Here is a 27,071-nt window from a genome sequence, read left to right on the forward strand (position 1 = left end):
TATAGATTTAAGTGTATGTTGGTGTCTAATGTTGTTACATGTTATCTCCCATTTCTCAAAAACATACATAGCTCTGCAGTGTTAGTCAATAATTTTGTATCCCTGTGCCATTATCTTGCTTAAGAGTTGATGTAGTGTGTAATATGTCAACTTGATAACAGTGTGAAAGCTATATGAACTATAAGTTAGTTGAATTTATGATTTTAATGCAAGCTTACAATGTAATGAATAATCAAATATTTCCTTGTAATGTGGATCATTTTTTTATGAAATCAAATCTAGGAAGTAACTGTTGTTACTAGTAAAGTTTTATGTAACTGACATTTCCATTGTACCATAATTACAGCCATCTGCCTACCAGCCTGTCAACACAATGGCATATGTGTATCACCTGGCAAGTGCAACTGCTCTGAGGGGTACACAGGCCCAAGGTGTCAGTTTGAGAAAAAGCCATGTCTCAACCAACCACCTAGAGCGGCCAATTCACGAAGGGTCTGCATTGGTGGAAAGTGAGTAACACTGTTTATATTTGCTGGCCGTATCAGTTTACACTCGTATCTGTTTAGAACATTTATTATGTTTGCAACAGATATTATTAGTTTGCCAGTGGCCCTGTCTGAATTATTGTTGTGAGTTTTATTCAGTGTAAGTCCTTTGCTTCATTTAAAGTTTAGACCGTATTTAATTTTTATTACTGGAGCCATTGTGTATTTCTTTTTCTAATGTTAATTGTAATTTTTAGTTTAACTCATAATTTCTGTATTGCTTCTATTTAAAAACCCTTTGTTATTGTTGTTGCAATAGTAACAAAAAGAAATCCCTCTGCATAAGAAGAGAGCTAACTCTAAAATGACTTCTTAACAAATTGGTTCAATTTTTTCCTTCTTTAAGTGCCTCATTGTTAATCACTGTATTTCTGGACTACAATAATTACATTCAATCAATATGTATATTACATACACTTAGGTGACAAAAGTCATGGGTTAGCAATACGCACATATACAATTGATGGTAATATCATGTGTACCAGGTATAAAAGGTCAGTGCACTGGCAGAGCTCTCATTTCTACTCTGGTGAGTCATGTGAAAAGATCTCTGATGTGATTATGGTCACACAGTGGCAGTTAACAGACTTTGAACATGGAATGATAATTGGAGCTTGTTGCATGGGACATTCCATATTGGAAATCATTAAGGAATTCAATATTCTGAGATCCTACAGTTCAAGAGTATGCCAAGAATACCAAATTTCAGGCATTACTTCTCTCCAAGGACAACACAGTGGCCAATGGCCTTCACTTAATGATTGAGAGCAGTGCCGTTTGCATAGAGTTGTCAATGCTAACAGACAAGCAGTGCTGTGTGAAATAACTGCAGAAATCAATGTAGGATGCACAAGGAACATATCTGTTAGGACAGTGTGGTGAAATTTAGTGTTAATGTGGTTATGACATCAGACAGCCTACACGAGTGCCTTTGCTAACAGCACAGTATCACCTGCAGTGCCTTTCTTGGGCTCTTGACCATATCAGTTGGTCTCTAGGTGACTGGAAAATGGTGACCCGATTGAATGAATCCCAATTTCAAATAGTAAGATCTGATGATAGGGTTGAAATGTGGCACAGACCCCATGAAGCCTTTGGGGTGGTGGGTGGATAATAATATTGAATTTGCTTGTTCATCGCTGTCTTTTACAAGAACCTGAAAACTACTTTCATGGTCAGCCAGAAACCGATGGAGAACATACTGACAATAATTTCCAGTCTGCAAGTCCATTTTCTTCTTGTGCTCACTGAAAGAAAATGTTTCTACTCTCTATTTAGTCAGCAGGATCAGAAACTATGTTTATAAATAAAAGTTTTGAGCTCTAACTGAAAATCCCTGAGAGACACTATGAGCAGTTCAGAGGCGACCTCTATGGTAAGTTCCAATTAAAATGATTTTCCACCCTGACTTCTAATCATCAAAGTTAATTGCTCACCACAAAAATGGAAAATAATCTCACAACTTGCTATGTATTGTATTGTATTGTATTGTATTTATTGGTCCAGTAAATCTTACATGTACAGTACAGCACATCAGATATTGGACAGGTCAAAGTATATCTTACAATTAAAACACTTTAGAAACTAGAAAATTATGTTCACAAAATTTTACAGCACTTCATATACTGGGCAAGTCAATGTGTAATTTATAATTAAACCACATTAGAAACTTGAAGTTTACAACTGAATACATGTATAAGCCAATATTAACGATTACAGTATCTGCATGATCCTCACTTAAGCTCTAAGGATTTTTGAGGAACTCTTCTACACTATGAATTGACATGTACACTAGAGAATTACATTCACAGAATTTTACTTCATATACTGGGCAAGTCGGTATACAACTTACACTTGAACCCCATCAGAAACTTGAGAATTACATCTGAATGTATTTATAGGCCAATATTAATGGTTACAGTATTTGCGTAATCATCACTTAGACTCTCGAGGATTTTTGAGGAACTCTTCCACACTATAAAAGCAATGTGTCAACAGATATTCTTTTAATGCTGCTTTAAAATTTTTTACATCAGTCTTTACTTTAATTTCTCTTGGCAATTTATGCTTTTGTCAACATTGTTGGGGCATACAAACAGTTACTTCAGTGAAATCTAAATGATCCAGGACAGTGTACAGTCCTTGGAAGTCCACTCCCTACTCTTACTGAATGTGCTAATAGTAACAGTGTGGCTGTGGCGTCATCTAAGGCAGAGCATAAGCCGGTGTCTGACTGATGCAGACTGATTGATAGTTGGTTGGCAAGTGTGTGTCTCCACTGCCCCTCTGGCCATATTTATATGTGGGTGCAGCAGACAGATGAACGGAACATCTGCTACCAACCATTCTATGCCCAGGTAGTAGCATCTAAATGGCTGCTTTCCTGGACACTTGTAATTTAATAACTCTTTTGTGAATCAACGTACAATCTTTGTAATTTTTATATGAATTGAGTTAAGTTGGCTTTAGTTACTGAGAATGCTTCAGCTCAACTGCATGTAAACTTTGCCGGCTAGAATTTTTAGAATGGAACTGACAGTATAACACGACCTCTGAACTACTACTTTAAGAGTCCTTGTATTGATTTTTATGTACACTAAAGTCTTGAAACTTGGTATAGCTTTATTATTCAAAGGATAATCAAGTGCTGTCATTAGAAGTTTCTATCATTAATACAAATGATACTTAATCTATTAAGGATGTTTTTGTTCTGAATTTAGTTTTTAGTAAATTACTTGAAAACTATTACAGGTAGCTTAATGGAGTCACACTAATGTTCTTACCTCAAACTGAGGCTACATACAAGTAATATTTAGCACCTTCAATCTTTTGTAAAAACGCTGATTTTGAGCAAAATATTGCTCCAATAAAGCTGAGACTTGTAACAGGTGATTGTGACGTACATATGCACATTCTGAACAATTTTTGGCTTTCTAGCTTTATCATTTACTGCCACTTTTTTTCTTAGAACAATGTTTTTAGTGAAACATATTCATCTAATTATTCTGAGATTTAACAATTTTAACATTAGTGTAGTGAAGCATATACTGGCAAAGTTTGGAAAAGTTATTTCAATTTTTAATTTCATCCTTAGATTATGGCGAATACACAGGTATGTTATGATGACATAGTGGTAGTAGCAATGAACTGGGGTAAATCCCGGCACACTTTCTCACCTCTGTATCTCTCAAATGATACAGTGTTTGTTTCACCACAAGCTGTGGAATGAAGTTGTTAACAAGGCACTGTGCAAACTGGCAGTGGCTCTGTAGGTGTGGGTCCTCTAGTCCAACTGAGCCGATCATTGACTGGAAGTTATGTGTGGCAATTTGGAGAGCATTTGCAGCCATTCATGGACTTTGTGTTCCCAAACAATGTTGTCATGTCACTGGGCCACAGTTGTTCATGATTGGTTTGAAGAACATTCTGGACAGTTTGAGCAAATGATTTGGCCACTCACAGTGCCCGACATGAATCCCATTGAACATTTATGGCACATTATCAAGAGGTCAGTCCGTGCACAACATCCTGCACTGTAACACTCTCACAATTATGGACTGCTATAGAGGCAGGATGGCTCAACATTTCTGCAGGTGACTTCCAACGACTTGTTGAATTTATGCCACATCAAGTTACTGCACTATGCCAGGCAGGAGAAGGTTTGACATGATATTAGAAGGTATCCCATTACTTTTGTCACCTCCATGTATGATATTGCTATTTCTCATGCCTGGAAGTGACCTTTCCAGTAAAGGACATTCATAAAATACAAAGGAGTTACAATATAAATAGTGAAGTGAAAATAACAAGAATAAATGTGACTATTCTGGTATGCACCATTTAAAGATTAAAATAATCTGTCACTGAAAGTAGCATTTCAGAATTATCAAGATTATTTCAAATACATGCAATTAGAGACTAGAAGTAAACATAGTGCCACAATGTTAGAGAATTCAAGTAACACTAGAGTGTGTGCTAGAAATTGCTTTATAGATTGAGGGACAGATCATCTGCTCGAGTTTTTTGTTAAGCAGGTATGTAGAGCATATGTGTGGCCCCAACTGACAACTAAGGGCTCTAACACAGGGAACAGAATAGAATTTTTATTGTCATGTGACATGTAATGTACAATAATTTGATTGAAACGTTGGGGATTCCTCAACGAATACAGTGGTATGCCTAGATGGTTTATATAAAAACAACATACATGTATGTTAAAAGAAAATGTGTATGCCCTAATGCATGTGCATGCACATTAAAACATAAAAAGCTAAATATGTGTTACATACTTTTCTTGAATTTTTCCACACTGCTATGGCATTTTCAAGTAATTTTCAGTGTTGTTTTTGTAGTTTACTCATAGCATATGGGTGTATATAAAAAGAACACATACCTACTTTAAAGAAGAACACAAACATACACACACCGAGCGAGGTGGCGCAGTGGTTAGACACTGGACTCGCATTCGGGAGGACGACGGTTCAACCCCGCGTCCGGCCATCCTGATTTAGGTTTTCCGTGATTTCCCTAAATCACTCCAGGCAAATGCCAGGATGGTTCCTCTGAAAGGGCACGGCCAACTTCCTTCCCCATCCTTCCCTAATCCAATGAGACCGATGACCACGCTGTCTGGTCTCCTTCCCAAAAACCAACCAACCAACAAACATACACAGAGATTAAAATGTAATAATAATATTAATAATAATAATATTATCTGCTTCTTGTTTTCCTTGTTTATAAAATCTTACATGCTGTAATAACATTTGTTTTTTTAGTATTTTTCAATATTTACTTCTGTGCTTTCCAGCTTTCAGTTCTTAAACTTGGACTGTATTTTATTGCTAAGTTCCAAAGTCATGTGAAATTGGATATTTTCAAACAAGCTAAGTCTGAGACAAGGTAACAGGTAGTCTGATCTGTGCCTTGTTTCATAAGTAAGTGTAACAGACTTTCCTCCAAAGCAAAGTATTTTTTTAGCTCAAATGGAGTATTTCCATATATAAACATACAAGGAATTGTCATGAAGTCAAGGCCAGTTAGACATGTCTGAAGTCATGGCTGTAGTAGTAAATTGTATAATTAAGTGGCACACTTTTCATAACATGCTATAAAGTAGTTTAGGTACCCCATACTTTCTTAGAAGCATGGAAACCTAGAATGTAAAAATGCCAATGAGTTTCCATTTAAACATGTATTTTCTGACACAACTGAGAAGGCCATCCGCAATAAGCTAACAATATCTGTGTGAAATCAAAATTTAATATTTTGACATCAGATTGGCTTCATGAAAATTAAATTAACGTCTATAACTACAACATTATTAACTGGCAGATAATAACTGCCCTAGGACATAGAAAAGATTTGACTATGTCAGCTTCACCATATTTTGTTGGAAATCTGGGATCCTGAGAATTAGAAGAACCAGCTACTTCAATTGATAAAATAGTAAAATCTTTTATTGATTCCTTTTAATATGTGAGTGGACTATTGTTCAACATATTATTCTGTTATATGTAAGCCCAATGCACAAGAAGTGTGCATTGGGTAAATAATAAAACACAAATATTCAATTGAGGAAAATTTACACAAAAACAAACAAAAGCATTTCATCTGCAGCTAATGAAATATGAATCCCTCTTAGAAGCCCCATAATGATAAATCTTAATAACAGTATTGAAAGTTGTGAATCTCGTGAAATGTTTGGTAAAAATTTGCCAGCTATTTTTGTTCCTTGCACAACGGTGCTGTAGAATTGTTTTATGTGTTTTTCTGTATTTCAGAAAGTCACAGACATGTGTAATTCTACCCTCAGCATCCTCAGCTATTTTTGTTATTGCTGGCCTAGACCATAGTTTTGATTAAACATAAATTATTAACAATGAAGGAAAAGATAGATTGCTACTTACCGTAAAGAAGACACGTTAAAATGCAGGCAGTCACAATTAAAACACACTTACATAGAGCTTTCGGCCACAGACTTCACTAGTGAAAGAGAAACGCACATCATTTATACGCACAAGCAAGTATGCCTCATGCACACATGATCCACACCTACAGCATCTTGGACCAGAATGTTGTTGATATTCCTGTCATGAGTTTCCATTCTTTGACACACAAATTACTGCAGTACTAATTGCCTAAGATACAGAAAAAGAAAATACTGTTAAACATCTGCATGTAAGTGATCATATGCCATCCAATGTTTCCAGCATGAATACTCATTGCTTTGTCTCTGTTTCACTTAGTAATTAAGCACATATTATTGTTTTCTGAAAACTATATTTTGAGAACCCTTCCCTATATTTGCCTTTTGGTAAGACTATATAAGACTATACATTAATTATATGATATCCTATCATGATGATCTTAATTTTCTTACCAGAACCTGCACAATAACCTGTCTGGATCATCATCAATTTCCTGATGGCTCATCAGTAGCAAACCTTGTCTGCAAAGAAGGAGACTGGGTGCCTGCAAAACCGGATTGGGTACAGGTGCCTGACTGTGAACGTAAGTTAAGCACATTGGACAATTTTTTTTTTTTTTTTGTTTTTACATTTGTTGACAGCATACATAAAATGTAAATCAACTTTTTTCCATTATTCATTTTGGTATTGCTCCATTCTCTTTACATGTCAAAACCATTTCAACCTATTCTTCTCAATACTCTCATTCAAATTTTCTACTCCAGTTTCTTTCCTAACATCTTCATTTCTCACTCTGTTACTACCCATTTTCCCAACATACTTCTTAGCAATTATGGCAGCACCCTACCCCAGACTAAGTCCTAACATTCTGGTAAATCGATTGCCCTGTAGTACCCTTCTGCTAACTTCTGGCACCATTCTTGTATTTTCCATTATCACTCTTTCTAGATATTTAATGTTAATTTTTCTCTTGCCTTCTCTGTCTCTTCTGGTTACCATCACAGTATTGCTTTTCTCCATTCTGAACTTCATTCCATATATTTTGATTTTGTCATTTAAGATGTGTATTTGTTTTTGTACCTCCTAACTGTAGTTTCCCCACATCACAACATCATTGGAAAATAGCTGTGGATGTCAAGGATATTGGATCGTAGCTTTGTGGATCACTTCTGATACCCTTCTTGTAGATGTGAGTGACCTGTGCTTTCTTTAAACCACTGGGCACAGTCTTTTGTTCAAGGGCTCTGCAGTCAAATATAGTTAAAAAGGAGCTAACTCAGCTGAAAATTCAGAACAGAATCTGATAGGAATTCAATCAGGCCTTAGAGCTTTGTTGATTTTTAGTGATTTCAGCTGTTTCTCAACACAATTGACATTAACATCCATATAACTCATCTTTGCAATGGTGCAAGAATTAAGCTGTGCAGTACTGCTGAGTATTTGCATGTGTGTTAAGAATTCCTGCTTTTGCTTCACTACCCTCAAATTCAGTTTCTGTTTTGTCCATGACTGTCTGGACACTAATTTTGGTACCACTAACAGTCTTAATATATGATCATAATTTCTCACACATTGCTGTCTTCACATGTTTCATTCAGCTTCTCTCTTTCTATAGGCCTGCAGTTTATTTTGCCCCTACATGAAATAGTCTCAATTTCTTTAGAAGTTTCTTTGCTGTGACTGCATTCCATGGAATGTCCTTCTTGTCATAAACTGTTTTAATAGGTACATATCTATTAAGTACACTGTCAATTATTCTTTTTATCTCGAGAGACAGTTCTTACACAAGGCCCACTGCAGAGCTAAATGTTTAGTGTTCCGTACTGATATACAACACTACTCTCTCTTTATCTAGTTTGCTGAACATACACTCCTGGAAATTGAAATAAGAACACCGTGAATTCATTGTCCCAGGAAAGGGAAACTTTATTGACACATTCCTGGGGTCAGATACATCACATGATTACACTGACAGAACCACAGGCACATAGACACAGGCAACAGAGCATGCACAATGTCGGCACTAGTACAGTGTATATCCACCTTTCGCAGCAATGCAGGCTGCTATTCTCCCATGGAGACGATCGTAGAGATGCTGGATGTAGTCCTGTGGAACGGCTTGCCATGCCATTTCCACCTGGCACCTCAGTTGGACCAGCGTTCGTGCTGGACGTGCAGACCGCGTGAGACGACGCTTCATCCAGTCCCAAACATGCTCAATGGGGGACAGATCCGGAGATCTTGCTGGCCAGGGTAGTTGACTTACACCTTCTAGAGCTCGTTGGGTGGCACGGGATACATGCGGACGTGCATTGTCCTGTTGGAACAGCAAGTTCCCTTGCCGGTCTAGGAATGGTAGAACGATGGGTTCGATGACGGTTTGGATGTACCGTGCACTATTCAGTGTCCCCTCGACGATCACCAGTGGTGTACGGCCAGTGTAGGAGATCGCTCCCCACATCATGATGCCGGGTGTTGGCCCTGTGTGCCTCGGTCGTATGCAGTCCTGATTGTGGCGCTCACCTGCACGGCGCCAAACACGCATACGACCATCATTGGCACCAAGGCAGAAGCGACTCTCATCGCTGAAGACGACACGTCTCCATTCGTCCCTCCATTCACGCCTGTCGCGACACCACTGGAGGCGGGCTGCACGATGTTGGGGCGTGAGCGGAAGACGGCCTAACGGTGTGCGGGACCGTAGCCCAGCTTCATGGAGACGGTTGCGAATGGTCCTCGCCAATACCCCTGGAACAACAGTGTCCCTAATTTGCTGGGAAGTGGCGGTGCGGTCCCCTGCGGCACTGCGTAGGATCCTACGGTCTTGGCGTGCATCCGTGCGTCGCTGCGGTCCGGTCCCAGGTCGACGGGCACGTGCACCTTCCGCCGACCACTGGCGACAACATCGATGTACTGTGGAGACCTCACGCCCCACGTGTTGAGCAATTCGGCGGTACGTCCACCCGGCCTCCCACATGCCCACTATACGCCCTCGCTCAAAGTCCGTCAACTGCACATACGGTTCACGTCCACGCTGTCGCGGCATGCTACCAGTGTTAAAGACTGCGATGGAGCTCCGTATGCCACGGCAAACTGGCTGACACTGACGGCGGCGGTGCACAAATGCTGCGCAGCTAGCGCCATTCGACGGCCAACACTGCGGTTCCTGGTGTGTCCGCTGTGCCGTGCGTGTGATCATTGCTTGTACAGCCCTCTCGCAGTGTCCGGAGCAAGTATGGTGGGTCTGACACACCGGTGTCAAAGTGTTCTTTTTTCCATTTCCAGGAGTGTATAAATCCTTGTACATGTTTTAGTTGTTCTTTGTAGTTTGGTAGCCATCGTTTCTGCAACTGCTCTGTGGTCTTGTCTGTCTTCATTGCATTAATTTTTTTATGATCACCTCCTTCAGTTCAACACAGATCATCCTCAGATTTGACTGCTTTGGTTACAAGAGTAACCTGTCTACTTATCAGCAGATTTGTAATTTTTTAATTTTTTCCCCTGTGACGTAGAACGTAGATGTTGCTGATTGTTGGACTGTTTACTCTTGTACTGAAGCCATCAGATCTGAGGATGGCTCACAATGAACTGAAACTGTTCATTTTGAAAAAAATTAATGCGGTCAGGACAGATAGTAAAAAATATGTTTTAAGACCAGTGAGTGCAGAGTTTCCACAAGGACATTAAGTCAATATATGTCTCATAATCACTGATACCAGTTTCAGTGTGCATATCCTCAAAGAATTCAGGCCTACTTGTTGCCATTATGTCCAATTTACACTGATCAGCCAGAACATTATCACCACCGAGCTACTATTGATATAAACTCATTCAGGCAATAACAGGGTCACCTGATGATGAATGACTGTTAGTCAAGACGTGTGCATGGTGCATGTAGAATCAGTGAGTGTGCTGTCTGTGTGTAGAATGGGGAAGGCACGTGATCTGTCTGAGTTTGTCAAAGGGCATATTGTGATGGCCAGGTGCTAGTGGAGTGCTGTGATGGCTGTCTTTAATACATTGAGAAACCATGTTCAGACATTGTGGAGTTGGTGGCCACCCCTCATTACATATGTCAGATGTCATAGGGTGGGCATACTGGTAAAACAGGACAGGCGGCAAACTGTGTTGGAACTAACATTAGACTTTAATTCTGGGCAGAGTACAAGTGTGTCTGAACACACAGTACACCGAACACTCTTAACAATGGGCCTCTGCAGCCGACAACCAGTGCATGTGCCAGTGTTAACACAACGACATTGGCAGCTATGACTGAAATGGGCACATGACCACTGGCACTGGATATTGGCACAGTGGCAGAGCCACGGTCTGATGAATCCTGATACCTTCTTCATCATGCCGATGGGAGGGCGCGAATGTGTCATGTTCCAGGGAACAGCTTCTTGACACCTGTACTGTGGGATGGAGTCAGCCTGGCGGCAGCTCCATTATGCCATGAGGGAACATTCACGTGGGCATCCATGGATCTGGTGGAGCTTGTGCAAGGCACAGTGATATGCCAAGGAGTATCATACACTGGTTGCAGACCGCATATACCCCTTCATGACAATCATATTTCCCTATGGCAGTGACATTTTTCAACAAGATAATTTACCATGTTACAAGGCCAGGAGTGTGATGGAGTGGTTCGAGGAAAATAGTGGCGAGTTCCAGTTGATGTGCTGGCTCCCAGCTCACCATATTTGAAACCGACGGAACACATCTGGGGTATGAGTGAACATGGCGTCAGAGCTCATCACATCCCTCCCCAGAATTCACAAGAGTTAGGTGACTTACGTGTGCAGCTGTGATTCTAACTCCCTCCAGTGACCTACCAAGGTCTCATTGCTTCCATGCCACGATGCATCGTTGCTGTTATCTGTGCCAAAGGTGGACATACCAACTACGTCCCTGTAATCCTGCTAGCTTCAACCTTCGTTAGTCATTGTCCTCACCCATCTAGCCCCTTCCCTGTTCCCATTCCATCACTACACAGCCCTCTATTCTTCCAACATACCCATTCTTTTACTTCTCTCCTTTTCCACCACCCTCTCCCTCACCCCTTCCCCCACCCTCTGTCTAACTTCTTGACTGCACCTAGCTGCCCTACCATCTCTCCACCTCATCCTTGCACAGTCCCCAGTAGCACTTCACTGTACGACACCCCTACCCTGCTATCCCTCCCTGCCCCACAACAGCCTTCTCATTACTCCCACCCAGTTGCCTCTCCCATCATGCACTGCTGCTGCTGCTCATAGTCTAGCTTCAGCTGCCAGAGAGTGTGGTCACGTGTGTGTGAGTTGCATTTGTGTGTGTGTGTGTGTGTGTGTCATCTATTTTTGATGAAGGCCTTGTTGGCCGAAAGCTTATTTTGTGACAGTCTTTTCGTTGTGCCTTTCAGCGACTCAGCATCTCGGCTATATGGTGAGTAGTTCATAATATAGTTACATTCCATCTTGGATTTTCCATTGTTTGACTATCAGGTAGGTGGTCACAATGTTCTGGCTGGTCACTGTATTTCCATTATGAGTAGACCTCCATGCTGTCTGTTCTAGGTAATTTTTGGAGAACGCATTTAGTCCACCACTTACAAAACTATAATTTTCCCAGTTGACAGTTGGATGATTAAAGTGTCCTCACATGCTTCTCATAAAGTAAATAAACAACTCATTAGAATCAATCCTTATGAAAATAAAAATTAAGTATATTAAAGCTGCAGTACAGTAAAATGCAAAATGTAGTAGCTTCATAATAATATACTGAGTTACGGAAGTAACTAAATGTGACAGTATTTGTGGTTGTATAAGTGACTGGAGTATCAGTCTCACTGTTAACAATTTTATTTCACTACAACTGGCCATTGGATGAATCATTGTTTTGCTTAGATTCTGGGTCATACCCATAACACCACATCTTTTCATCTGCATCATTTATGATAAAAAGTCAGTTGTGACTCTTCTTTTAAATCTTGGTACACACTAACAAGGATGGCACCCTTATACATTGTAAAGTGCACGTGAGACAAATTTTGGTCCTACAATGTCACCTTTAAATCTTCGAACAAAATACTTTAATGTGTACCAAAGGATATTTCAGCCAGTTCCATACCAAATGTGAGTGTCAGAGGATATTAAACATTTACAAAGAAGGTCAACACTTATTATGGTCAAAGGTTTGTTTGATCCATGGGGGAGCATCATAGAGATGCTGAAAAACCAGGACTAGCAGATCCATGAAGACAGACAACAACTGTCCCATGAAATCTCACTTAAAAAGTTTCAACAATCATCATTAAGTGAGGAATCTAAATGTAACTACAACTGCCTACATGTCACTCCCATACAGACGATGAAGGAATATTAGACTAATTGAATACACAGAGGTGTTTAAGCAATCATTCTTCCTGTGCTCCATATGTGAAAGGAATGTAAAGGCCCTAAGAAGTAGTACAATGCCTCTGACATACACTTCAAAGTGGATTACAGAGTATAGTTATAGATGTAAAAGTAAAATTGTTCTGTGCCCATATGATGTGAACACATGCCATTTTTTTTTTGTCTTGGCATAATCCGCATCACTTCAGGCAGGGGGGTTACCTTCATAGTCTTAGATGTTATTGAGTTTAGCATATGTTAAAATTCAGGAGTAAGTAAGAAACATGTATTTTTTTGTTTTCTCCACAAAATTCTTGCCTCAAGATACAGGCCTCCAAAGATAACACTGCAAACACCATTTTGAAGATACAAATTTTGAATTTTTTTTTAAATGCTGTATCTCAAGTTTTTTTTGTTTGAAAGATAATTGCTTTATGGTTACAATGGTATCCCCCATTTGGACATATCTGTCAAAGTTCTTTTACTGTCACCTTTTGAATTTTCTTTATCATTTACAGGTTTTTTTTTCCCAAAAATGCTAATCCAGAAAAGTTAGATTTTTTTCTGTTGATTAGCATGTAGTTCTATATTCTCTGTAAAATAGAGCTTTACTTTCAAGTTGGACTGGTTTTACCATAAAAAATCATTTTTTTAACTGTCAAGGGTAATGTATGTCCTCACTGAAGTTGTTTCTTACTAATTTCTTTGTTACAGTGTTTACTTCCGCTGTCTTTGTTGCAGTTATTTCATATCACTTTCTTTGTTGCAGTTATTTCTTTTCATTTTCATTGTTGCAGATATTTCTTACACTTTGTTGTAGTTTCTTGTCAGTTTCTTTGTCATGGTTGTTCATTGCAGGTTTCTGTATTGTAGTTTTTCAGTGTTAATTTGTTTACTTCTAAGAAATCTGAGACCATCCAGTGAGTCCTGTGTTTTCATGAGGAATTTGCCAGTTGACACAGTAGCAGTGTGTTTTGTGAAAAGGACTGTTTGAAATGCCCTCTGACTGGGGCCACAGGAGAGTGAAATGTGCTGACTATTTGGATATCCATGAAAGAGTGATATAAAATAAATAATAATAAAAAAAACAGACTTTGTTCTGGTTGGTAATAAGTGTTCTCATTTGAAGACTCTGTTTCAAAGTGAAGATGTTTCCAGTGACAGCTTTTTGTGTTCTAAATGTTTTGATAGAATAACAAGATGATGCAGATTTCACATCAATAGAGGAAGAATTAAATACCCCAAACCAGTTAATTTCAGAGGTAGGTGTTAGTTGTGTTAAGAAACTGTGGTCTGGAAGTCAAGTCATAACAGAGTACAGAGAAAATACTAAATCTATGGATGAATACACTACAACAAAACTGACCACAACTACTTTTCAAAGTATAAACTCCATCTTCAGAAGAAAATGAACCAAAGCACTCTTGCACCTCTTGGCAGGAATTTTTCACAAATATCAATTCAGCTGTTGAATATTGTGCATCCTACAGTGAAAAGGTGCAAGTTTTAACAATTACGCCAGAGACATTTTCAAAGAAAACATTTTTGAACCACATTCCACTAGTATCAAAGTACATGGTAGAAAAGTCAAGAAATGTGAGGTGTGTAAAAGGAGTCTTTGGAAGACCAGATCCCTATTATGGTCATCCTGTAGAAGCAGCACAAGTTCAAATAGTGCAGTCATTTTATTTGGAAGATAAATGAGACTGTTCTCACCAGAGTGCCAGCAAAAAAGACAATATAACTGTAACAGTTGAAGGTCAAAAAGTTGTGAAAGTGAAGTGGTACATGACTCGCAGTATTAAACATACTTTTGCAATTTATAAGAGCAACTATACAACTTCACATATTGGAAAATCAGAATTTTATGCACTACGATGTAAGTGGGTAGTTCCATACCCACCTGGAGATGTCTGTTTATGTGTGTACTGGGCAAATTTTGAACATTGTGTGGTAACTTTGAAGAACTTACTGGAGCACATGACATATGACATCCTGGTTGGGCATATGAAGTCATTAGTAGTCTGTGACGTAAAGTGAGAGACTTTGTTTCAAGAATGTGTTGACTGCCCTGGAAAGAGAGGACTGTCTTTACAGACACTTGGCCTGGAAGGTGTAGCAGATAACTCTGCAGAAATTACATATGCAACATGGGAGTAAAATAAACTAATTAAGAAAATTGTTGCCTTTGACAGTTTTATTGATAAACTTGGTAAATGGTCAGTGAAAGCAGCTGAAGAAGTTGCAACAACAACACATTGCAGAAGTGAAAGGGTGTGTACAGTGCTTCACTGTGATTTTGCTGAGAACTGGTCTGTAATTCTCCCACAAGAATTACAAAGAGTACCATTGGAGTAATGGCCAGGTTTCAATTTTTACGGTAGTGATATATTTTCAAAACAAGACCACAAGTGTTGCAGTTATAAGCGATGACACAGGACATGACTCAGCACATGCTTTGCTAGCAATGCACAAAATTCTTTAACTGCAAACAGAGGCAGAAAAGATCATCATTATTTCTGATGGTGCTCCTAGTCATTTTAAAAATTGCTACCAGCTGTTTGAGTTGAGTAAGTCACTTGTGCCAGCTGACAGGGTATCAGAGCTACTGGTCATAGGAAGGGGCCTTGTGATTGTGTAGGAGACCTGTTGAAGCACCATGCTACAAAACATAACCTTGCCAGACCAAATACCTCTGCGATTCAGAATGCTGAGGATATTACAAGAGTCATGAAATCTTACACATCCACAGCACTCATTCTTTTGTCCAAAGAGGAAATCAAAGAATTCTGTGAGCAGAAAAAAGAAGAATGGTCCAAACAAACTACTCCATGTGAAAGGAATCCAAAAGACACATTTTTGGACTTGAAGTGATGGGCGAACTCATATTGCATGCATTTTTAAGAGCAAGAAAGAAGAAATTTCATTTGTTCGGCCAACACCTCAGAAACAGCAGGATAATATTCCGATTCACAATCTGAGAAGGGGGATGTTTGTGGTGCATGTGTATGACTGTGACTGGTGGACTGCAGAGATTATAGACACCAGGTATGAGTTAAACAAAAACTGTAGTGAACTTTATGCTACCACATGGACCAGTTGCTGGATATAGATTTCTAGCTAAAGGACAGCAACTACGACGTCAGTGTTCACTTCCTGTTCACAATGTTTTGAAGACTGTAAGTGCTCCAGTTCCTATTGGTCCAACAGGAAGGCATCACTCTATATCAAAAGAAGATACTGCAGCAGTGGAACACATTTTAGTTCACTGACTGGCAAATTTCAGAATAAAACAGAGTACACAGAAGTTGTATAAACTGAAACCCTTAAGTCTTTGGACCTGTCACATACATTTTGGAATCATTTAAAATGCTCGAAAAATGAGTCTCTTATGCATCTTTCAGAACTAAAATTATGTTAATTAATGCTGGGTTTTGATTTTTATGAGCCTGTTATTTTATAATATGGTAATAAAATGGATTTATGTATGGCAAAAATTTCAATTTTTTATCAAACCTTTTCAACCTAAAAGTGGAAGATCTCCTTTTCATGGGATGTAGAACTATCAGGTGGTAATCAATTTTATGGACTGGCATTTTTGAGAAAAAAATTAATAAATTAAAAAAAAATTGAGAACGCTGTAGTAAAAGAACTTTGAAAAATAGGTCCAAATGAAGGATTTATTTGTAATCATAAAGCAATTGTCTTTCAAATAAAAAAAATCCAACAGAATATCTAGAACTGTTCCAGATATACAGCATTTTAAAATTGTTTCCAAAATTCGCATCTTCAAAATGGTATGCGTAGTGTCATCTTTTAAGGGCTGTATCTCGGAGCAGAAATTTATTTGGAGAAAACAAAAAAATACATGTTCCCTAATTAGTGCTTCATTTTAATATATGCTAAGTTCAATAACATCCAAGATTGTGAAGGTAAGATTTTTTTCCTAGCCTGCCTGAACTGTTATGGACTATGCCTCTTAGAGGTCAGCGGACAGTTAATCATCAATGGCTATCTGACCACTTTTAAAACAAGGAAAACATTTATAAACTTATGTCTGAGTCAATATTTCTTATTTAATTGCCACAAGCAGTATGTGAAACTAGAACTAAAAAACCTTAGCCATCTGGAAAGGAATACTAGTTACTTCTGGGTGTCATCTCATATGATATTCAACGTATCACTTTATAATATACACATCTATTATTAAAAGAAGGTGTTGTTTGACTGTGAGTTCAACATTAAATTGTATTCAACATTTTATAACATTCAGTCATCATATGTGCTATATCTGTGACTAGCCAAATATCAGCACATGGCATCAAAACCCAGGAGACAACTGGGTGAAGCCACAAGTTGGAAGTGCCACCTATGGAAGAGAACACAATACCAAGCAGTAGTCCAGCTGAAGATGGCTGACTGTTGGTAGACAAGACACAGACTAGCACAAGCATAAAGTAACCTGTGTAACAATGGTGTAAGGTGCAAAAATAGAAACCTTTACCACAATGATGTTAACTTGCCAAGAAGAAAGAGTCTCCAACAGCCTATCAACGTTCAGTAGTGTTCTAACCACTCTGCTGTGAATGCTGTAGTTAATGTGAGCATTAAACGTAATCAAAGTGTGCTCTTTAGAGAAGTTCTATTCCAGTTGTTGCAAGTTGTTATTGCCGATGGTGGTGGTAAGTTACAAATTGTGCATAAGAGAGCAAGGGACATAATTTGTAGGCTATACGCTTTTTTAAAGTGCAAAACACACACATGCATGTACCGTAACTGTCACTTGGAATCGGCAGCAATGAAATCCCTATACATGCCTCGACATGTGTAGACCACCATTGTTTGTGGATCGGACTATAGTAACTGACAATATCAGATGTGAGTACAGAACTGCCTCACCGTTTGCTGGACAGCCATACTTATAATGGCTGTGAGGAATGCTATTGACCAGCGTATTTATGTGGTGTGACAGATGGTGCACTCGTAGTGCTGCAGTGATACAGTGCCCTCTAACAGCCTTCTAGATCCTTTTCCTCCGGCAGGCACTGATCTTCCAGGGAGCCCCGTACCAGAGTATGCTCAATGCATTACTTTTCCTCTTAAACCATGGTCTTTTTAAAGATGTAATTTGCTATTTCATTTCTTTCAGTCATTGGACTTCTGGAAGGTGTTTATAGTTATTTTTGGGTTCCCTTTCATATGATATTCAATTGTGTGTACAACATCAAACTGTATTCAGTATTACCTAGAGAAAAGAATGCACTTAATATGCTATAATGCTCAGACACCGGACTCATATTTATGAGGACAGTGCTTCAAATCCCTGTTCAGCCATTCATACATCAAACTGTAATCAGTATTACCTAGAGAAAAGAATGCACTGAATATGCTATATTGCTCAGACACTGGACTCATATTTATGAGGACAGTGGTTCAAATCCCTGTCCAGCCATTCAAATGTAGGTTTTCAGTGCTTTCCCCTAAATTTCCAAAGGTTATGGCAGGGGGTTTCTTTGACAGGGCACAGCCAATTTCGTCCCTCTTCCTTCCCTGATCTGAGACTGTCTCTGTTTCTAATGATCTTGATGGTGATGAGAAAGTAAGTCCTAACTCTGTTTCCTTTTTAGAATAAAAGTATTCCATGAGTGTGGCTTTTTACTTAGAGTTATAAGTTTGTTAAATATAATGTGGTTTTTGATTTAAAAACATATTGTTTCTTTGCAGCGATCTGCGATCCTCCATGCCAGAATGGTGGTAGCTGCCTCACTTTCAATGTCTGTCTTTGCCCCCAAGATTACAGAGGACCACAATGTCAATACTGTAAGTTAATGTGGTGCTAGCTGTTTTGTGTTTTATAGCTGTTTTGTGTTTGTGGACAGGTATTCATTAAGAGAAATAAATTTTAATGTTGCTCAAAACATTGTTCAGTGGGAATAACTGTCAGAGGTCTTTGTTTAGGATGTGATGTATCAATTCTAAATTTGAAGGCTCAGTTGCAAAATGCAGTAGTTATGAATTCAAAATTAATAAACGGAAAGTACTCCATGCTGGATGTCAAAAAAGGTTATGAGCTGAGGAATTGAAATGCAAATGGCCATCCGTGGGATGTCAAAATGTAAAATGAGTGGGCATAAACACAAATCAATAATTGGATACATAGGGTGGGTGAGGGTGGGGGTGGAATATTAACCATTTTATTTCCCCACATGATGGAGTCAGTGTTATGTGTAAGTGTGGTTAGCTGGTGCGATGTCTCCAGCAGAATCTCATTGGGTATCATGTGGCCATTGTTTGACAGCCCGGAGCCTGTATCTTCGTATACTATGTCTTTGAACATAGAACTCTGGGCAGCTTAACTCCTGCCTCCTTCTGCACTTCCTGTCTAATTCGTGTCCAGGTACAACACCAACTGACAGCCAGTGTGATGGTACAAAGCTTCTTTTTGTTTAGGAAGCAAGAAATTCATTTATAATGATGCATTGCCACTGGTACATAATTATGTGTGCAAGGAAAAACTGCTATTGCTTAAATTATATATTAATTTAATCATAATGTTTTCATATTTGGTGCTCTTTCATTGAGTTGGGAATTCAAATTATTTTCTGATTAAGGAGATCTATGATTTGATATTCTCCTTCTCTCGTTGCAGTAACATAACTGTACAACTTACTGTGTGGCTGGGTACATGTAACATTTTTTTGAATGTATGTTTGAGCAACATTAGATTTTGCATATATAAGAAGGAAGCTCTACTATTCATTGTTATCCTATGTTGCTTTGTTGTTTGAAATGGGGCAAATGAATTGGAGAGACTAAGAACTGTATACCATATTGCCATGTGCTGGAACTATAAAAATGGTATGTGTGTAAATATTAAATATTATTCTTGAGTCATTAACTACTGCTTAAGTTCATGATTTGGCTCAAGAAGTGCACACAAAATATCCAAAATTTACAAATATTATATTCGATAATTAATACCCACAGTAATATACACCTTACCAGTTTTGGCCAATTGTACCATCATTTTACAAGTGAATTTTATACTAATTGTCACAAGATGATTAAACAAACTGGAGCGAACTATCAATATTGGTGTATGTTATCAATAAGCTTTTATACATGTTGATGTTTTGCCCCTGTTAGAATGAACACTTTATGACAAATAGTGTAGTAATGACACATCAGTGGCCATAACCCACTGAAATTGGTATTCTGTATATTGCTTTGAACAATTGTGATAGAATAAAAACCATTTGAAAATTGTAGTAACTAGAGTGTTGTTTCTCCAGTAGGTAGTATGACATTATTTATGTCCAATGGTAACTTCTGAATCATGCACTTCACATAATGAATTTTATAATGTTGGTCATGACACCTCAGCCTTAGTCTGGGGTCCATTGTAGAGGATTAGTAATGTTCATAATAAAGATGTAACATTTATTTTATACACTGTATATGACCCCTGGCATCAGGAATCTGACAAGCGACAACTAGTTTTGACTTACAAAAACCATTAAAACATTTTTGGCTACATTAAACCAGGTCATAGGTATATCATAATAGAACCATATGTTAAGAAGCAGTGTGTGCTGCAGCAGATGAGACAAAAGATGTAGCTGTTTGGAAAATAGTTTGTCCCAAAAATAAAATAATAATAATAATAATAATAGTAGTAATAATGTTTATTTCAAATGCTTAAATCGAGCGAGTATTGCTTTTTAGAATGACAGTATTATGAAAGGAAGGAAATAAATGAAATAAATACAAATACCAGGACCTATAGAGATGTAAGCATTACTAATAACTGCTCAGTATATGTCACTGATAGTGTGTAATGATTATGGATTTTAGCAAATAGCAGACATATAATACTTACCTTTCTGTTTTCCTTTTTAGTGGCTGATGCCTGTACTCCTCAAAATCTGAAATTCAATGGGCAGTATACCTGTCATCAATCTGGTAACCGCTTTGCATGTTCAATATCCTGTCCTCCAGGAGGACGATTCAGTGAACCACCTGCTGAAGAATACATCTGTGACTATGCAACTGGAGCCTTTAGCCCACCCAATATACCACAGTGCCAGTACGGTAAATATCACAGTACTCTCAATTCAAGCTGTAAATCTAACTCGGTTACACTGTCAAACAGTGTAAAATTCAGGATGGAATACTACAATATGAAACAGGGTGGATTGCTACTCTCCATATAAAGGAGTCATTGAGTGGCTGACAGTCACATTGAAGGAAGACTGAAGACTGCTTGATATCATCAGCTATCAGACCATGTCCTTCATCAGTTGCAGACAAAACACACATATGTTTAAACACGCATAACTCACACACATGACCATTGTCATCTTTGGGTGCTAAGGCCAAACCACAGAACACCAAAAGTAAAAGAAAATCAAAAATGAAAGAAATGCATTGTAACATGGCCTTGTATTTCTTTTATTTTTGGTGTTCTGTTGTCAAGCCATAGTGCCTGTAGACAAAAAAATGGCTCTGAGCACTATGGGACTTAACTTCAGAGGTGCCTGTAGACAACAGAGGCCATATATGTGAGTTACGCGTGTGTAAATGTGTATGTGTTTTGTTTGCAACTGACAAAGACTTTATCCAAGAGCTAGTAATATCAAGCTATCTTCTTTCAGTGTACCTGTCAGCCATCCAACATGTGATGAGTAGGAATCTATTGCATTTCGTTATATATTCGTTACATTGTTTCTTTTGATGAATGTTCCATTCTTGTCCGACTCTTGCATTTAATTTGCACTCATTTGTGTATTGTTGTAAATTTAATAATTTATATAACTTGCAGATTCTCTAGTGGAAATGCTTCCATCTGAATTCCTGGAGTCCCATTCCCAGATTTTTAGTAACAAGACCACTTTTTTGGGTACAATACCACATGAATGGAGTCCCCTTGATTTCAACAGCAGGACACCAGCTGTAATTTTCCATAACCCACTACCAGGAGACTGTTTCACTTGGTCAGGAAGCCATTTTAAGACATTTGATGGAAAAATCGTAAGGTATGTTGTTATATTATTATAATTATATTCTTCTTAAGATAGCCAATGGTCTGATTTTTCCCAAACCATATTTATTTTGCTTGAATCTAGACTGTGTGCTATTAATGATATTTGTTAGCATAAAACTACTTAGTATTAAATGTAAAACAATATTTATTACTAAGTAATAATAAAGCAGGCAAAAGAATATTGTCTGAATACATACTTCTGAAATAAAACAATAAAACAAATAAAACAAAACAAATAAAAGTGAGATGATAGACAACTCTCTCTCTCTCTCTCTCTCTCTCTCCCCCTCTCCTCCCCCTTTTTTTTTTTTTTTTTTTTTTTTGAATGGTCAGTATTTTTCCATTTAACTTATTCCTGTTTGTCATCCTACATCCATTGTTCCTCCTAGTATGGACAATTCAAAGTATAAAGAAAAGAATATATATAAGAAGAATTGACCCATACATACAGTACACACAGTCAGGTTACAATTACTCCTTACTCAGCTGAAGAAATTAAGGGGGTAATTAACCCCCAAAACCTTGAACTCTCATTTAGTTGACAATATCTCAACTAAAGTACTAAAATCCTATTCTACATATATATATAATATTGCAAATCACATATGCAACACATCACTAACACAGGGACTATTTCCAGACAAACTGACATATGGTATTGTCAGACACCTTTACAAGAAAGATGGTGTGACAGATTAATAATTACCAAACAATCTCACCACTTACCTGGAATGTTCTGGGAAAAAAGTATGTGCACAAGAACCATAACACAAGTCTTTTGTGATTTGTGTTTTATTCATCTCATGGCATACATTTGCAATCCGTTTGGTTTGCGTACAAGAGACATGTCAAAAATTTATAAAACAGTTACAATGATTTTTACATTAATAAATAGTTGCACTATCATAAATAACAACACTATAAGGATATTTCTTGAAATGTGAAACGCATTGCATCCAGCACAAATTTCCAGTTTACACAAATTCTTCCACTGAGTAATCAACACTTCAGTGTCAGTACCTCATATAGCTTTCTTTTAAGTGATCCTAAATTCATCTGCATCATCTTGTTCCCTTTTAATTTATTACAAATTTTCATTCGCATGTATTGAGGTCCCTGGGCATACAATCTGAGGTGGTGGGTGGGGAGCATAACATTTCATTTGTTTATAGTATCATGTGAATGGACAAAATGGTTTCCCTCAAATAATTCATGTCTGGCATACAAAAATATAATAATCTCATATATGTATAAGGGTGGCAGAGTTAATATTTTAAGTTTTCTAAATAATGGTCTACATGGTTCTTTGTCATTTGCAGTGCACATATTTTGAATGATTTTTTCTCTCTCGAAATAAGATGGTCAGTGCACAAGAACCATAACACATGTCTCTCAAAATAAGATAGTCAGTCTCAATTTGAATTTCAAAATGATATCTACACAGAACATGTGATTTTTCAGTCCACAAATTGTGTTATACAAAATTTTAATAATAAAATATTGCTATCTGGTCTCTTTTGTGATTTGTCAAAAGCATTTGATTGTGCAGTTCACAGTATTCTCCTATAAAAGCTAAAATGCTATGATATTAGAGATCTTGCTGGTATCTAATTTTCATCCTCTGTAACTAAAAGGGTGCAGCTTGTTGCCTTGCTGCATTATAAAACTCAGGGAATGTGCTTTATCTGAAAACTACCTTGAGCAGTTAAACAGAGAACCGACTCGTGGCGATAACATATTAGGCCTTCTGGTGACAAACAGACCCGAACTATTTGAAACAGTTAATGCAGAACAGGGAATCAGCGATCATAAAGCGGTTACTGCATCGATGATTTCAGCCGTAAATAGAAATATTAAAAAGGGTAGGAAGATTTTTCTGTTTATCAAAAGTGACAAAAAGCAGATTACAGAGTACCTGATGGCTCAACACAAAAGTTTTGTCTCAAGTACAGATAGTGTTGAGGATCAGTGGACAAAGTTCAAAGCCATCGTACAATATGCGTTAGATGATTATGTGCCAAGCAAGATCGTAAGAGATGGAAAAGAGCCACCGTGGTACAACAACCGAGTTAGAAAACTGCTGCGGAAGCAAAGGGAACTTCACAGCGAGCATAAACATAGCCAAAGCCTTGCAGACAAACAAAAATTATGCAAAGCGAAATGTAGTGTGAGGAGGGCTATGCGAGAGGCATTCAATGAATTCGAAAGTAAAGTTCTATGTACTGACTTGGCAGAAAATCCTAAGAAATTTTGGTCTTATGTCAAAGCGGTAGGTGGATCAAAACAAAATGTCCATACACTCTGTGACCAAAATGGTACTGAAACATTGGATGACAGACTAAAGGCCGAAATACTAAATGCCTTTTTCCAAAGCTGTTTCACAGAGGAAGTCTGCACTGTAGTTCCTTCTCTAGATTGTCGCACAGATGACAAAATGGTAGATATCGAAATAGACGACAGAGGGATAGAGAAACAATTAAAATCGCTCAAAAGAGGAAAGGCCGCTGGACCTGATGGGATACCAGTTCGATTTTACACAGAGTACGCGAAGAAACTTGCCCCCCTTCTTGCAGTGGTTTACCGTAGGTCTCTAGAAGAGCGTAGCGTTCCAAAGGATTCGAAAAGGGCACAGGTCATCCCCGTTTTCAAGAAGGGACGTCGAACAGATGTGCAGAACTATAGACCTATATCTCTAACGTCGATCAGTTGTAGAATTTTGGAACACGTTTTATGTTCGAGTATAATGACTTTTCTGGAGACTAGAAATCTACTCTGTAGGAATCAGCACGGGTTTTGAAAAAGACGGTCATGTGAAACCCAGCTCGCACTATTCGTCCACAAAACTCAGAGGGCCATAGATATGGGTTCACAGGTAGATGCCGTGTTTCTTGACTTCTGCAAGGCATTCAATACAGTTCCCCATAGTCATTTAATGAACAAAGGAAGAGCATATGGACTATCAGACCAATTGTGTGATTGGATTGAAGAGTTCCTAGATAACAGAACGGAGCATGTCATTCTCAATGGAGAGAAGTCTTCCGAAGTAAGAGTGATTTCAAGTGTGCCGCAGGGGAGTGTCATAGGACCGTTGCTATTCATAATATACATAAATGACCTTGTGGATGACATTGGAAGTTCACTGAGACTTTTTGCAGATGATGCTGTGGTGTATCGAGAGGTTGTAACAATGGAAAATTGTACTGAAATGCAGGAGGATCTGCAGCGAATTGACGCATGGTGCAGGGAATGGCAATTGAATCTCAATGTAGACAAGTGTAATGTACTGCAAATACATAGAAAGATAAATCCCTTATCATTTAGCTACAAATTAGCAGGTCAGCAACTGGAAGCATTTAATTCCATAAATTATCTGGGAGTACGCATTAGGAGTGATTTAAAATGGAATGATCATATAAAGTTGATCGTCGCTAAAGCAGATGCCAGACTGAGATTCATTGGAAGAATCCTAAGGAAATGCAATCTGAAAACAAAGGAAGTAGGTTACAGTATGCTTGTTCGCCCACTGCTTGAATACTGCTCAGCAGTGTGGGATCCGTACCAGATAGGGTTGATAGAAGAGATAGAGAAGATCCAACGGAGAACAGCGCGCTTCATCACAGGATCATTCAGTAATCGCGAAAGCATTACAGAGATGATAGATAAACTCCAGTGGAAGACTCTGCAGGAGAGACGCTCAGTAGCTCGGTATGGGCTTTTGTTAAAGTTTCGAGAACATACCTTCACCGAAGAGTCAAGCAGTATATCGCTCCCTCCTACGTATATCTCGCAAAGAGATCATGAAGATAAAATCAGGGAGATTAGAGCCCACACAGAAGCATACCAACAATCCTTCTTTCCACGAACAATACGAGACTGGAATAGAAGGGAGAACTGATAGAGGTACTCAGGATACCCTCCGCCACACACCGTCAGGTGGCTTGCGGAGTATGGATGTAGATGTAGATGTAGATTACACAATGAAACAGTATCTTCAGAAAGGGTAATTATCACTACAGGTGTACAACAGGAATCAATATATCAATACTGAACCCAGTCTTGTTGTTATTATACCCTTAAAAAGAAGAAGAGGAAGAATAGTATGCATCTTGATGAAATTATTTGAATGGGATGGAAATTGGTAGATGTGATGTACATATATAGTCAAACAAACAATTTCAGAAAAAATTGAATGATTTATTCAAGAGAAAGAGCTTTACAAATTGAGCAAGTCAATAACACATTGATCCACCTCTGGCCCTTATGCAAACAGTTATGCAACTTGGCATTGATTGACAAAGTTGTTGGATGTCCTCCTGAGGTATAATGTGCCAAATTCTGCCCAATCGGTACCTTAGATTGTCAAAGTCCTGAGCTGGTTGCAGTTCCCTGCCCACAATGCTCCAAATATTCTCAGTTGGGGAGAGACCCAGCAACCTCACTGCCCAAGGTAAGGTTTGGCAAGCAAGAAGACAGTAGAAACTCTTGCTGTTTGTGAGTGGGCATTATCTCACTGAAATGCAAGCCTAGGATGGCTTGCCATGAAGGCAACAAAATGGAGTATAGAACATCAGCAACATACCATAGTGCTATAAGGGTCCTGCAGATTACAACCAAATGGGTCTTGCTATGAAATCAAATGACACCCCAGACCATCACTCCTGGTGGACAACAGTCAGACTGGTATGCCACTGCTGTCTGGGGCATTTGCAGACACGTTTTCTCTGGGCATCGGGGCTCAGTTCAAAGTGGGACTCATCACTGAAGACAATCCTATCCCAGTCAGTGAGATTCCAAGCTGTATGTGCTTGACACCACTGCAAATGAGCCCTTTGGTGTACAGAGAACAATGATATTTGGCACAAGGAGTGCTATGAGCAACACCCCATTTCAGTGAGCCTCCTATTAATGCTCCTTGCATCTCGGATCAATGATACGATGAATCCGGGGCACTGAATGCCTTTCTGATGACTGCTCGATCCTCTCTTTTCTCTAGGTTGACCTTTTTTTCTTGACGCTGTGTTCAACTGTGGTTCACCCATTCCTGCCAACGTCATCAAATAACACCACTGTACTTATTCAAATGTTGAGCAATTCACCGATTGCTCCAACTGACTTCTTCAAGTCCAACTACACATTCTCTCTCAAATGCTGACATCTGGGTATATTGTTCATGTGCCTGTCT

At 38.5% G+C, this 27,071-nt stretch overlaps 1 protein-coding gene across 1 annotated transcript in view; it reads left to right on the forward strand.

Moving 5' to 3' along the window:
* LOC126251888 (hemocytin) overlaps nucleotides 1–27,071 on the forward strand; it is a 541,167-nt gene that overhangs the window by 61,971 nt on the left and 452,125 nt on the right. The window contains exons 5-9 of the mRNA XM_049952591.1: nucleotides 347–509; nucleotides 6,928–7,055; nucleotides 18,571–18,666; nucleotides 20,746–20,937; nucleotides 21,668–21,881. Coding sequence (XP_049808548.1) covers nucleotides 347–509; nucleotides 6,928–7,055; nucleotides 18,571–18,666; nucleotides 20,746–20,937; nucleotides 21,668–21,881 — 793 coding nt within the window. The remainder of the gene's footprint in view (nucleotides 1–346; nucleotides 510–6,927; nucleotides 7,056–18,570; nucleotides 18,667–20,745; nucleotides 20,938–21,667; nucleotides 21,882–27,071) is intronic.

This window comes from Schistocerca nitens, chromosome 4 (genome assembly GCF_023898315.1).
Source record: "Schistocerca nitens isolate TAMUIC-IGC-003100 chromosome 4, iqSchNite1.1, whole genome shotgun sequence".
Classification (NCBI taxonomy): Eukaryota; Metazoa; Arthropoda; class Insecta; order Orthoptera; family Acrididae; genus Schistocerca; species Schistocerca nitens.